Source organism: Gymnodraco acuticeps, unplaced genomic scaffold (genome assembly GCF_902827175.1).
Source record: "Gymnodraco acuticeps unplaced genomic scaffold, fGymAcu1.1, whole genome shotgun sequence".
Classification (NCBI taxonomy): Eukaryota; Metazoa; Chordata; class Actinopteri; order Perciformes; family Bathydraconidae; genus Gymnodraco; species Gymnodraco acuticeps.
This window is the reverse complement of record NW_022990990.1, coordinates 975,639-989,839: the sequence shown is the minus strand read 5'-3', so window position 1 is coordinate 989,839 and position 14,201 is coordinate 975,639. Positions and strand designations below refer to the sequence as shown.

The following is a 14,201-nucleotide window of genomic DNA, read 5'->3' as shown; positions in this document are numbered from 1 at the left end:
GTCACAGATAATGGGGTATTTTTATATTTAGTCAGACTTGACCTTTTATTTGTTCATTATACAGCTGGTCCAACACCTGAAAACATCTCACATTTCTCTGGTATTGATGCAGATTGATGCAAGCGTAACGTTGATTACAAGGAGTTAGCGAAAAAGAAAACAGAGTGTTAATAATGAGAGTTATTTTTACAAATGGAAAGTAAAGAAACACGTTAATGGGAATTCAAGAGACTTTTAAATTAGAACCACTTAATATTCAACCACCAATTAGATATCATTATGTAGGAACACATTTTGTTTTTACCTCATGAGTAAATGGGTTCGATATTGCACAGCAAACTCTGACATACTGAGTGTTATTTCAGAGATCTATTGGTTTTTGTTTATTACTTTACCTAGCTGGAACAGAATTGTTTTTCTTGGAGTCCAACATTTTGCACATAATATGTTACGGTAGCATTTATTCCAGGTTCATTTTTGTACTCCTATCATTTAATATGTCTACCTTCTTTTTACAAAATTCAAAGATAGCAAAGTCAGTGTGAAGCCTTTCCATTATTAGTTACCAGCTTCATTTAGGTTTGTTTGTGTGTGTGTGTGAGCACGTGTGTGATGTTTGTACGTATGTGTGTGTGTTATAATAGCTTGCTGTGGAGAAAGTCCAATCAGCAGAAGTATGGCCAACCGCCTGCAGCCAGCAACAGAAATAAACTGAGCCATTTTCAATTTGTGTGTGTGGGGATTGTTCTTTAAACTAGACATCTGTTGCCACCACCTCTTGTGTCTGTCCGCCTGTCTGTCGAGAGCCTGCAGAGTTGGCCTGGTTTATTTTGCACAAACACACACACACTCCAACACTCAAGCCTTAGAACAAAAACATCCGACACCATCATAAGCTTCAACCTATTGATTTAATTAACGTCATATTTTATTCAGAAGGAAGAGGGAACATATTGGTGTGAAGTTAACATGTTTATTGTCAAAGTTGAACACACACACACACACACACACACACACACACACACGTGGCCGAGTATAAATGATGGACTTGGTGTGCCTTTCATGATTCATCCCAATGAGATGGAGCTTCAATGGAAAATGTCAACTTTAAACTGAGATTAAACGGAATCACTCAGAAAAGTGTGTGTGTGTGTGTGTGTGTGTGTGTGTGTGTGTGTGTGTGTGTGTGTGTGTGTGTGTGTGTGTGTGTGTGTGTGTGTGTGTGTGTGTGTGTGTGTGTGTGTGTGTGTGTGTGTGTGTGTGTGTGTGTGTGTGTGTGTGTGTGTGTGTGTGGATTCATTCAGAAAAAGCCTATTGCGAACAACACACTTTCATAGATTATTAAAGAGTTCTGAGAGAAATTCTGAAAACTGAGACATTTACACCTGAAGGTTACTATGAAGCTGCAGCTGGGTGCCGTTAGCTTAGCATAAATACTGGAAACAGTAACAAAATCCACCTATCAGCACCTCTAAAGCTCACTAATTAACGCGGTTCTTGATTATTTTTCAGTCCAAGATTGTCTGCAACTGTGATGTCTGTTTGAAGTCCAAAGCATTTCAACTGTCTTTCTTTCTCTCTTTTTGTCCAGTGGTGGGATGTGGAGAAAGGCAAGGCTCTGCAGACCTTCTTTCCGAGGGGAACAGCGCTGAAGAGGATCCACGTCTCCTCCGACTTCTCCACCTTCGTCACCATCGACAGCATCGGCATCCTCTACATCCTTCAAAGGGTGGTGTGACACTGCTTCAATGGACCAAAAAAAGAAAGGAACATAATTTACCATGCCTATAGGACACTTTCAGGGGGCTAAACTGAGGGGGCTAGAACCACACACTTCTCAGATACTACGTTTACATTTCCACTGCACTATTTCTTCGGCATTTCAATGGAGCAATACAGGTTCACATCTGCCTCTGCTAACTTGACTTTACCAGCTTAGAATCAAACTGCTTCAGCGAAAATACACTGTTGGGAGCGTAGGTGCACCATGAAAGCTCAGACAGTCTTCAGATTCCTATACTCTACACAAATACAGCGGGTACAAATACAAAAAAATTGAGCACAAGGAAAGGTGCATTGAAAAGCAGCATGTAGCGTTTGTGACGATCAGGTCTTATCGAACAGATCTTTTATATCATCAATATCTAATGATAATCAAGAGTTGAAGATACGTGATCCTTGCATCAATGTGAATAATACATGTAAATCCATAGTGCTTTAAGGCTAAACATAACTGCATGTCATTTGAGAGATTTTTATGCTTCGCTGTATGTGATCGTTATATCATTAAGTTCATTTGAGTCGTTAACGCTGTGATGTTTTTGACCTTTTCCCTTTACTATAAACCGTTTTGGGCATTTTATCTACTTGCCTTAGTCTGAATGTGAAAGGTGTAGGTACTGTTGGGTATGTGTGTTTTGTGTACATGGGTTTTGCCTTCTCAATCCACCAGCATCAATAAAACTTCTGGTGCACTTTGATAAGCATTAAACATTTATAGTTAGATAACGTTTTAATGATCAGGCATTTTAAACTGAAGTCTGTAAGTCTATTTGTACATCAGAACTTTTTTTACTTTTAAACTTAAATCAGAAAAATGCAGCATGTGATTTATTATTTATAATCAATTTTCACACTGATGTTAAAAGCTGCATTTTGTGCTTTATCAATTTCTGAATGTTTCGTTTTATACTGGTGATTTGTAACTCCATACCACTTTTTTCACACATCTTTATCTGCATTTTGTCCAGCCTTTCCTGTTGTGAGCACTTTGAAGCAGGAGTTACAATCTTAAATGAAGCTTTCACTCATGTCGCTTTGTTCAGGCAAATCAAAAATGAATCCTTACTTTGATTTGGCAATAAAGATGAGTGTGTGACAGAGGGAAGTGTCCATTGACATGATGTAAACTATCAAACGTATTCATTTCTGTATGGATGATACAGACTGGAGGTCCAGTAGGAGTTGTAAGCATATAAAGACAAGACAATTATAAAAGCCAGGATGCATTTAAACATGTCTGAACATTGCTCATGTCATTTTCACGTGACATTTCATTCCTGATTGGTGCTTTAAAGTCGGCATAAACTCAATCACTAACCTTACAGTGCTGAGGTCTCTAACTGAATGGCCAACATATGTCTGCTCAGGATTCATTGATACTGTTGAGTGTAATGTGTTAAAGATTAAACTACACAAGCTATAATGATGAAGATTATATGTGTATCTCTTGATTTTCTTACCTGTCAATCTCCGGTATTTTAACTGCTGATCTTGAAGCTGGTGAAAAGTCATTCTTGTATCTACCATACATATTCTCAACAGACATCTTCAATTACTCGCATTTAGCTCCCTAAAAATTGTATATAAATGTAAGGTTACGGTATTTATTTATGCCCTGGTTTTCGCAGAAACTGCATGAAATAAGCATAGGCCTATATTGAGTTATTGTGCTATTCTGTATTTAATTCCCCACCACCAGGGGGCGTTTCTGCACAAACACTGCGTTATGAACAAAACACTACTTCCGGTTGTGTACTGATGGCGGTTTAGCCTAAACCAGAGCCGGCTCTAGCCTAAACCAGAGAGATCTCTAGGGCTCTGGCCTAAACGGCATTGGCTAAACATTTTCAATTCTTCTTGAACAAATACACAAGAAAAACGAAAACTACAGCAACAAAAATGACGAGGACGACGAAAGCACCAATGTTAAGGACAACGGCGACTGATATTTAAAGTTTGTTTTTATGCTAGTTTAGCTAACCCTTCAATCAAGTCCATAGAGTCCGCGAGTTCTTATTATACATCCATGGAGTTCACCTGTGAGCGCCCCGTCTCCAAGTTTGCATTTGTGGCCATACAAATGAACTATCATAAGAATAAGATGAACTATAACCCGGTGTGTTTCCTTATGTGATGGGGCTTCTGCACAGAGTAAGACCAGAACCAACACTCAGTTTAAGGTATGTTATGTTATTTAAGTACAAAGTTAATGCTATTCTTCGGGACTGGAGTCCTTCGTGTTCTGGAACAATTCAGCTTCAGCTTTGGTATTTTTTGGGGCATATCAGATTGCCATTGCTTTATGTCTCAAACTGTGGGTTTTTATGATTATGTAACTGGTCAGTATTAGGTAAAAAGATGGAATTGATCGGAGAGTCGGGGCTCGTCACCTGTTCAGCCGTCCGCCATTACCGGAACCCTCGTATTGACTCGAATTAGTGTTATTAATCCAGAGGAGCTGTGACCACTGGTGTGTTTTCGGAGACATTGAAAGGTTAACATTACCTTAATTATTCATTAAAACAAGCTTGATTTAGGGAGTTACTGCCTACAAGTCGCCTCTTTATCAAGCTTAAATTATCATTTGAAATATTGCCTCTTAGGTGGGAAACATGCAATTTCAAAAATAACATGTATATTTTTAACCTGATCTCCAAGAAACTTAATGCATAGATGTTATTGCAGTACACATTTTGCCCTCTCCAAATAACTAACCACAGTAGACTAAATATCCTTGAGCTGCCTCTGGTGATGACATCTAAATGGTGGATGAATATATAACTTCCCCTTTGAGAAAATTAGACACAACAGGTGCACATTTTCTTCCACATACTGACATCACTCTACTGATTTACACACAGGCTCCATGACGACATGAGTTGTTCACATTTAGCCGATTTTTCAACACCTCGCTGTCACCACATCCATCAGTTGACTTTGTGTAAACTCCTATTGCTGCTGCGTGAAGGCTGTGATCCAATTCTCAGCTGAGTGATGTGTTACAGGAGTGATTGATAAAGCTCCAGTGTGATCCATCAGTGCAGTGCCTAATGAATTAGATTTCTTTGTGATGACAAATGTGTAGGGCTAACGTGGAAGGTCACCGTCGAAGTTACCTCATTAAGTATAGTATCAGGAAGAGTTTATTACTAATATGGAGATTTCTTGCGTCCTTCGTTTTTATACCATATTAAACTCAATATCTTAGATTTATGTTATACAAAACAACACATTTAAACAAATTACCGTGGACTTCGATTAACTTTTTTTTTTACTATTTTTCCGGCATTTTAAAGACTAAATGATTTTTAAGATTAACCTAGAAATAATTGGCAGAATAACTGATTATGAAAAAGATTGTAAATTGCAGCTATTTTTGTGTGAACTCAACCCATGGGAAATTATAGATCTGTAAAATAAATACTAACACATTGGGTAATTAATTGTAAACCTAGGAGTAGGACATGAAACACTGTCGGGGAAACATTTGAAAAACAAGCCACTGAAGTACAATGAACCCACATTGTACCAATCCCTTTCCTTGGGTAACATAAACTATGGCTGTCATGATCTCACCAGCTGTTTTTCATTAAGGACCAGCTCTGAATACTTGTGGTAAATCTGTCCTTTATATAGATTTAGAATAACGACAGTCCCTCCACACAAAGGGATGCCTTGTTATCTGGCCAAAACAGGACAACGTCACCTACTTATCCTCTGACAGAAAACTTGAAACCATTTGTCTCGGGGTCTAAAGACATTCTGGGCGCTGCAGAGCATCATGGCTGCCAGTCAGATTTGGGAAGTAGTCCAATTGTGGTGCAGGACTTGGAGCAAGCATATGACATGTTAATGCAATGTTGGCCAGCTGTCAGTTAGACTTCAGAGATTTCTATTTCTATACTGTAAGTCTTTGGGTGATGTAAAGGAAACCAGTATTTTCTGCTGCTCAATCCTATGTATTCTCAGGGACACCTTGATGTTTCCATGATTGTAAAGTGTGTTTCAAAGATGAATGAAAACATTATTCCACATTTGAGTGATGTCTTTCGTAAGTGGTGGAATGGATAATGCATGAAACGTGATTTATTTAGTGGAGGTTTTAGTCATTTTCAGATATGATTACTCACATTTGCATAATAGGTAAGAAAGCTTAGCTGTCTGATTGGAGCATGCAGCGGGCATGCATGGGCTTCTGTGAGGATAGAAGGAGCTTTTGCTGATCTCGTCTTTTTTGCAATTACACCCGTGTACACTTCTTTGCCGATTTCAGATAATCAGCTATGATCCCTTTGCTTTCATGGGTAATTAACTTAGCTTTAAGAGGAGGATTAGTTTAAAGCATCTGGTTCTAAACAGCAAATTCACCTGGATGTGTATGCTTCAGAAACACCTTACTCCCCAGACTGCATGTTTGTATAAAACATCTCTTTTGTGGCTTTTTCAAAATGGAAAATGGGGAAATATTGAATTCCACGAGTTGTTTCGTCTTCTTTGTGTGCATCTCCACACAGCCTGCAGTCTCCACGGGAATGGTGTGAACTTTTTAAAGTCTGGTTGAGGTGCACGCTAACCTCATTAATTCTGCACTCTCCTGTTTAATTAATCTTTGTCTGCTGCTGAAGTAATTACAGCTATCTGGTTGTCTGTGTGTCTACACACTCCTGACTCCACCTTCCCCGCTCTGCTGCAGCGCGGCCAGGACCTCCCTCCTGCAGTCTCCGATGTCTGTAACACTGTACGCACTCATTCACACTGGCATGACCAGGAGTAAAAGTGAGAGGAAGCTTTGTCCTTTGAACTCCTGAATATTGTCTGCGTTATTAAAGAAATATTATCCTGCTGCACTGCTGAGTGCCAGCTACATGTTTTCAATCCCTCAAGAGGGTTACACTGTGTTCTTTGGTTTCAGATTAATGAGGATTTGAATGCCTTTTGTCCTGTATGAGTGATGGCAGAGGAAGGACGGTAAGCCCTGGTGGATTCAATAATATGTAATTGTGTTGGTGATTAAAGCAAGAAAGATACCATCAGGAGATTGTTTTGGACATTCAGACTGCAGATTGGATAACAGCATGTGCTTAGAAGAGTCATTTAGAGTGTAAAGTTCAGAGGCCTAATAGGCTAATTAGCCTGATTTATCGGTAGGCTAATGGGAGGCTGATATTTAAACCTTTCTAGTTTCCCAGTGAGAGGTCTGCACTTCACGTGGACTCCCAGGAGATTTTAAAAGGCTTCTGTGTTTCAAAAGAACTAAACTCTCCCCCGGCTCTCCGTCTGCCGTCTAAGACTTTCATTTTGTTTTTGTTTTTCTCTTCCTTTCCTCTTTAATCTTTCACAAGTCACGATTTCTACACATGTACATGTACACATGTATGTCATCAGGAGAGAGAGGTGTGAGTTGTCAGTTTGTGCTCGATGGAAGTATTGTGTGACTGTTTGTGGTATCAACAAGGTCAATGTTTTGTTTTGTTTTTTAGAAATGTAATAAAAGGTTATAAATTATTAGGCTGTTTTTACATTGATTTTGTATCACTGTTTAAATATCCCATCCCAATAAATTGATTAATGGTTTTGTCTGAAAAGTCAAAAATAGCAACAAAATAATATTATAAATAATTATACATTTATAAAACAGCCCAAGGAAACAGCCCTTTGAATTGCTTTAAGGGAAATACTCTTAAGTGAAACTAAACAAAACTAAAAAATACTGCATACATGTCTTTGGCATTTGTATTTCTTTTTGCCCAATGTAGATACTATATCTGCAATAAGCTAATATCAGCTGACACTAAAGGTGTTGCAACGTTTAGCAAGAGAGAAAAGTGAATGAAGCAGGCACAGTGAAAAATACATTATCGTGTGTGTGTGGGTGTGTGTTTGAACATGTGTGTGTTTATGTGTGAGTGTGATCTCCACCTGGTAACAGCCTGCTGCTGCCTTATTACAGTGCTCAGTGTTGTCCGTCTGCTCTCTGACACCCCTCGAGTATTGGGTCACCACACTATCATTCCCCTGTGTCTTTTGACCCTGTTATGCTGTTACATCCTCACCCCACGTGGATGTGTGTGTGTGTGTACGGGTGTGTGTTTTCTACTGACCTTGGCCAAACATCGGGTATTTTTCCTGTCAGCTGTTGCTCGGCTGGGCTCCACCTTTATTGCTTCCCCTTGTGGAGCCAGAGGGCTGAGAGCCAGAAGTTGTTCTACGTTGGGCAGCATCCCACTTTTCCTGAGCTGCTTCACCTTCCCTCACCCATCTGCACAGATGGTTTGGGCTGATTTAGGGAACACAGCCATGGCTACATCACACAGGGCAGGATGGAGGAATGTCAAAAATGTAGATTGTAGTTATTGCAATGTAAACCGGTCAGGATGCCAGATAGAGGATTGGGATTGGAGTGGAACAGGGCCCAGGAAGAGCAGATGCTGTGGTCACCTGTGTCTCACTTCCCCCCCCCCCCCCCCCCCCACTGACACCACAGGAGGGGAGAGGGGGAGGAGATGGCTTACTTCTCCTTCATCTGTCCAGCTGGAAGAGGCTACAGGAATTAAAGTCAAATAACTAACTATGGCCGTGTATCAATTCAAGGGCTGCATCCTTCGGCGGCTGCATTCGTAGACCACATATACGTCACTTCCGCCGAAAGAAGGCTGTCCCAATTCAACAAAAAAAAGAGACTCCTCCGAATGCGGCCTTCTTTTCCCGTATTTGGAGGATACATCTGATGTATCCTCCGCGGTCTACCATATCCAGTGCTGGAATTGGGCCGGTACTCACCGGTACGCAGTACCGGCACTTCTGGTTCTGACCCATGGAGTACCGGCACTTCTTGCTCAGTACCGGCATGCTGGCGGTACTCCGGTACTCATGCACCGTGCCAGTACTCAACACTCTCCCGCCGTTCTTATTATACATCCATATATATATATACAGCCGCCCGGTACTCAGTAGATGCGTCATGAGGTGCCGAACGGACATTCTCATCGCTCTAACCGCTGGAGTTTCACAGCGGCTGTCAGCTGTTTACTCCTGTCATTCAAACAGAACGTGCTGGAGAGGGGGCGGGGCTTATCTTCTCCATGTAAATACTGTGGTGGAAACGACTATGTCAAAATTAACCTATTTGACCGTGATTTAATAGTAATACACGTTTCAAAATAATAATAATAATAATAATGCCGAAGTAACAACATACTGAAAACTGTTAGTAAAACCATGTTGTAATGCTTTACAATTGACATACCTAGATGCACGTGTGTTGTGTTTATGCAGTGCAACTCCCACCCAGTGGGTGGCTATGTAGAGTGATAGAACAGAGCAGGCACGCCCCCGAGAGAAGGAAAGCAAGTCACGTCACAAATGAGCATTTCTAAAATGTTAGCGTGGATTAATAAAAGTGCAAAAAGACAGCGGTTGTCGCCGGAAGAAACTTCAAATACAGAGAATGCTGTGCCTGTGTTGGAAATTGTGTCTGATGGGGAGCTTTCTTTGGTTGATCCTCCTGCTCCAAGTTCTAGTGCATTAGCATTAGCACTAGCTCCGCCGCCTCCTCCAGAGCCTCTAACGTTAGCTGCTGCTGGCGCAACTGCCACCACCAACACCGGGCAAAGCGATGCACCTGACTGCTGGACAACGGACCAGGTGCAATATTTTTGCAAGACCAATGCATGGCTCCTTCTTAAAGATAAGAAGCTAGGATGTCGGATATGCAGAGATGTCAAATCTTTGGGAATACACACTGGACAAGGACTGAAACTGTCAACTGAATGGGGTGAGTGTGCAGTGTCTCATTTCGGTGTTGACAAGGGCAAACAACAAGCTAGCCTGAGAAAAAAAATCAAAGAACATAAAGAATCACAAGCCCATGTAAAAGCTGCTGACATCCTTACATCTGCTTCACGTGAAACTATTCAACATCAAGTGCAGTCTATGCATAAATCTGAATTAGACACCACTATCAGAGTTTTTCGAACGGCATATACAATTGGCAAACATAGCCGGCCATTCACAGACATGCCAATTGATTTGAATGTACAGAAACTGAATGGGCTGAACGTGGGCAGGGTTTTGCACTCCAATAAAACCTGTGGCGAAATCATCGACCACATAGCTCATGAGCTGAAGAAAAAAATGGCAAAAGACATTACAGAAAACCAAAGAAAACTCTGTGTTTTGGTCGATGAATCTACCACTATTAGTGGTAAAACGGTGCTTGTTGTGTGTCTACGCTCAGCATTAGCTGATGCTGAGCCCGAAACGTTTTTTTGGGAGCTGATCGAGTTGGATGGAACAACGGCTGATGACATCACAAATGCGTTAATGGAGTGTCTTGGAAGAGATTTTAACGAGGACTTTTTAGGTCAGTGTTTCGTTTCTTTTGCATGTGATGGGGCTTCAGTCATGCTAGGGAAGAGAACAGGCGTTGCTACCCAGTTGTGTAGTAAATTCCCAAGCCTGTTTGTGTGGCACTGCTCCAATCATCGTCTAGAGCTGGCAGTTGGGGATGTGGTCAAGGAGGTCTCAGGGCTCAATCATTTCCAGATCTTTTTTGACAAACTCTATTCCTTGTTCCATGCCTCCCCCAAAAATCAGAGGCAGTTAGCGCAGTGTGCGCAAGCAGTCGGACAGCGTCTCCTGGTGATAGGGCGTGTTTTGTCCATCCGCTGGGTGGCTTCAAGTGAAAGGAGCGTCAGAGCAGTCTGGGAAAACTACCGAGTGCTTCATGATCACTTCACAAATGCTGCAAACGACACGAGCAGGGATTCCAGAGACAGAGCAAAGTACAAGGGCCTGGATGATGTGCTCACATCTGCAACGTTTGTCAGCAATCTGGGACTGATGTACGATGCGCTCACAGAGCTCAGCGACCTCTCTCGGCAACTCCAAAAAAGAGAGATGACACTGCCTACAGCAGATAGGCTCTTAACTCGAGAAATACGAGTTTTTGAATCCATGGTCACCATGCCTGGCCCACACATGACTACAGTTCATACAGCTCTAGCTGAGAAGTCCTTCAAGGGTGTTGCCCTGCGTGAGAATGGCAGGCTTGTACAGATTCATGCAGGTCAGTTTTTCCGCAGTATGGTAGAGAATCTGAGACACAGAATGACTTCCACAACCTCCTCTCATGTCGGCACAAGAGAAATCCCATTACATGGCCGGGAGGCCCGGGACAATCAGCTAATCCAGGACATGAAAGTTATCCATCCTGGAAGTTGGCCTGAAGAGGAGTTAGACGTACAGTATGGGGACGTAGAGGTGCTACGTTTGTGCGAAGTGCTGAAAGTGGACAGAAGAGAGACTGTTCAGGGCTTTCGCGAATACAAGGAAACCAGGGCATCCCGTACACCTGCTGCCATGGAGCCTCTACTGAAAGCAGTCCGAACCATCGCTGTCTCCACTAGTGAGTGTGAGCGGGCATTCAGCTGCATGAACGATATCCTTACTGCAAAAAGGAATGCTCTCTCTGTCAGCCGACTGTCCAGCCTGGTTTTCATTAAATGTAATGGACCATCACTAGGACAGTTCAATCCGGAACAGTATGTGAGGTCCTGGCTGGCAAAGGGAAGGAGAAGTGCTGATGAAAGAGCCTGTCCAGCTCCAGCCCCTGATACTGATGTCCCCAAGGCCTTCTGGAGCCTTTTCTAACAATGTGAAGTATATTGCAAAGCAGCTCACCCAGTGAGAATACTTTTGGCATAATGTGCCGATTTGTACAGATCCTGGAGATAGAAGGACTTCAGACCAACCAGGGAGTTATCTGATCAGCTTGGTGTTCAATGTAACTCTTTACCATGGCTTAGACTTTGTTACTTGCAGTTACAGTTTCTCATTTTAGATTGTGCACATTTTGCATTTGTTTTTACATGTTCTTTGTTCATGCTCTTTATCATTTTTCTGAGTTGGAAAGTTAGATTGCATCATAGTTTACTTTATACATATTTGTATTCTTCAGTGGTGTAGTATATTGCAAAGCAGCTCAGCCATGTGAGAAGACTTTTGGCACTTTTTCGTTTTTCGTTTTCTGAGTTGGAAAGTTAGATTGCATTCAAAATGTACAGAAATACTTAATTTTGTTAAAGCTTTTTATAAAAAATGCTTCTGACCAGAGCTTTGTTTCCTTGTCATTAATGTTGAACACCACCAGAGGGGCTCTCACCTGAAAGGTCTCTGCTTCATGTGTCTTCAGCAGAAGATCTAGACTTTGATTGCTATATTTTCAGTTAATATTGACCTTACTGGGCTTTAGCCATATCCGCTGCCTATCATAAAAAATGTTAAGTACAGTGAACCTTTCTAAAATATACAGTAGTAAAGAGACAAACCCACCAGCATTATAGTAGCCAAATTCTTGTTTGTGGGCTGTATATATAAAATTGACTTGAAAAAGTTGCTGATTTTAGAGTACTGGCACCTTTTTCATTCCAATTCAAGCACTGACCATATCCCAGGGTGCAATGCGCGCTGGGGACGAGTGACCGTTTCTCAATCGCGAGGATGCTGGCTTGGTAGTCGCGTACTTCCAAGTCACTTCCTTCAGAAACGAAGCAAGTATGCTTCCAAGCCACGGCTTCGGAAAACGAAGAAGAATGGAACAGGCTAACAAGTGTGCCACTCTCTCTAACGGTTTCAACATAAACTGTACCGAAAATAAATACCTCACGATGTCTATCTAATTATGAACTTGCTTTACTTTCACGGAACACATTTTTGGTGATAACAAACAAATGTAACAAAGTACATACTTACATTTAAATGTGTGCTGCGTCGGTTCAGCAATTCTCCGCAAGGGTTTTTGAAATTGGTCCGTGCGCAAAGCATTGTGGGGATTTTAAGGACGCAAAGTCTACCCATGTGCAGCCTCGAAACGGGCCGTTTCTCAATCGCGAGGAAACTGGCTTCCAAGCCAATATTTCAAGGATGCTACGTCATCGAGTGCCGCCAAAGGACTGTTCCAATCTCCAGCATACTTGGAATTCCACGTCCTTGGTTTTGGGGTAATTTCGAGGCTGCACATGGGTAGACTTCTTATTATTTATTCTTATTATACATCCATGGTAGACTTCGCGTCCTTCAAATCCCCACAATGCTTTGCGCACGGACCAATTTCCCCAAATCTGTGGCGGAAAATGTAAGGCGGGGCCTCTCATATGACGCACACCTGCACACTTGCTAGCCTGTTCCACTCTTCGTTTTCCGAATGCCAGGAAGGATTCTTGCCTAGTTTCTGAAGGAAGTGACTCGGAAGACATGTGCTACCAAGCAAGCATCCTCGCGATTGAGAAACGGCCAGTGATTTTTTTTTCAAATGAAATGGCGGTCCGGTCTCCCCAGCAGAGTGGATTTAAAAGCAGCAGCAAGCGGAGGAATCACTAATAAATGTGAGTATTGGGTTTTAACTTAGGCTACTTTAAATTAACTAACGTCAAACCCAAGGGGCATTCAAACGTACATTTTCGTTAAATAATACGGATAAATTAAATATGTGATGTTAGTGACGCTAACTAGCTAGCTGGACGTACTGCACTGTTGGTTTACACTTATTCTTAATTCAATTCAGAAGTTTACTAAAGTCATACAGAGATCTTGGCTCTGTTATATATAAGTTATACTTTATATTACATAAATGGACCAAAGTGAAAACATTTAGACCGATTTAGCCTACAGTACGGTGGGATTTATAAAACGCTACCCTGACGTGTAGCTGCTGTTTGCTTTATTTATTTCTCTGACATGTTGCAATGTTTTACTGTTTATTAAACTTTGGGACAACATTACAACCTTTTTATTCAGCTCTGCTTTGAGGTAGGGCTAAAAAAAAGCCTATTTTAAATATTTCCACCAGATTTGATCATCTTTTATTTAGGTTAAATTGTATTTAATTGATTCTAATCCCATAATAATAAGACAATCACAAATAGACAGCAGCCTTTAGCTTAATGTTAGTTAGTGCAGTGCTGTCAAAGGGATGCAAGTGTGTCTGTCATTTCATCTCTTTAGTTTTTTTAAAACCAAAACAGTATATCATTTTAAATGATCCTTTAGGGATTGTTTGTCTGAAATGCTAGTTACATTTTGCAATAATACTTTTGTAACCCTGTGTTTAATATGATTAATTCACTTTTTTATTTTTTCTTGTTTTTCTCCGTAATTATGACAATTCTGGAGAAATGGATCTGCTGGAGAAGGACTCCTAACCCCAGCGGATCATCAGGACAGAGCTGCCATCCACCTGGACCCCCGTGGTGCTGGAGAAGGACTCCTAACCCCAGCGGATCATCAGGACAGAGCTGCCATCCACCTGGACCCCCGAGGTGCTGGAGAAGGACTCCTAACCCCAGCGGATCATCAGGACAGAGCTGCCATCCACCTGGACCCCCGTGGTGCTGGAGAAGGACTCCTAACCCCAGCGGATC

The 14,201-nt window shown here is 41.6% G+C and overlaps 1 protein-coding gene and 1 long non-coding RNA gene across 5 annotated transcripts in view; both read left to right on the top strand.

The window, feature by feature from the left end:
- Positions 1 to 3,217, top strand: part of apaf1 (apoptotic peptidase activating factor 1) — a 57,628-nt gene extending 54,411 nt beyond the window's left edge. For both annotated transcript variants that reach the window (XM_034235819.1, XM_034235820.1), the window contains exon 27: positions 1,592 to 3,217. In XM_034235819.1, the coding sequence (XP_034091710.1) occupies positions 1,592 to 1,738 (147 nt within the window). In that variant the 3' untranslated portion in view covers positions 1,739 to 3,217. The remainder of the gene's footprint in view (positions 1 to 1,591) is intronic.
- Positions 3,218 to 3,548: 331 nt separating this feature from the next.
- The window catches only part of LOC117559151, a 31,282-nt gene continuing 20,629 nt past the window's right edge, over positions 3,549 to 14,201 (top strand). For all 3 annotated transcript variants that reach the window (XR_004570930.1, XR_004570931.1, XR_004570929.1), the window contains exon 1: positions 3,549 to 3,962. This is a non-coding gene — a long non-coding RNA (uncharacterized LOC117559151). The remainder of the gene's footprint in view (positions 3,963 to 14,201) is intronic.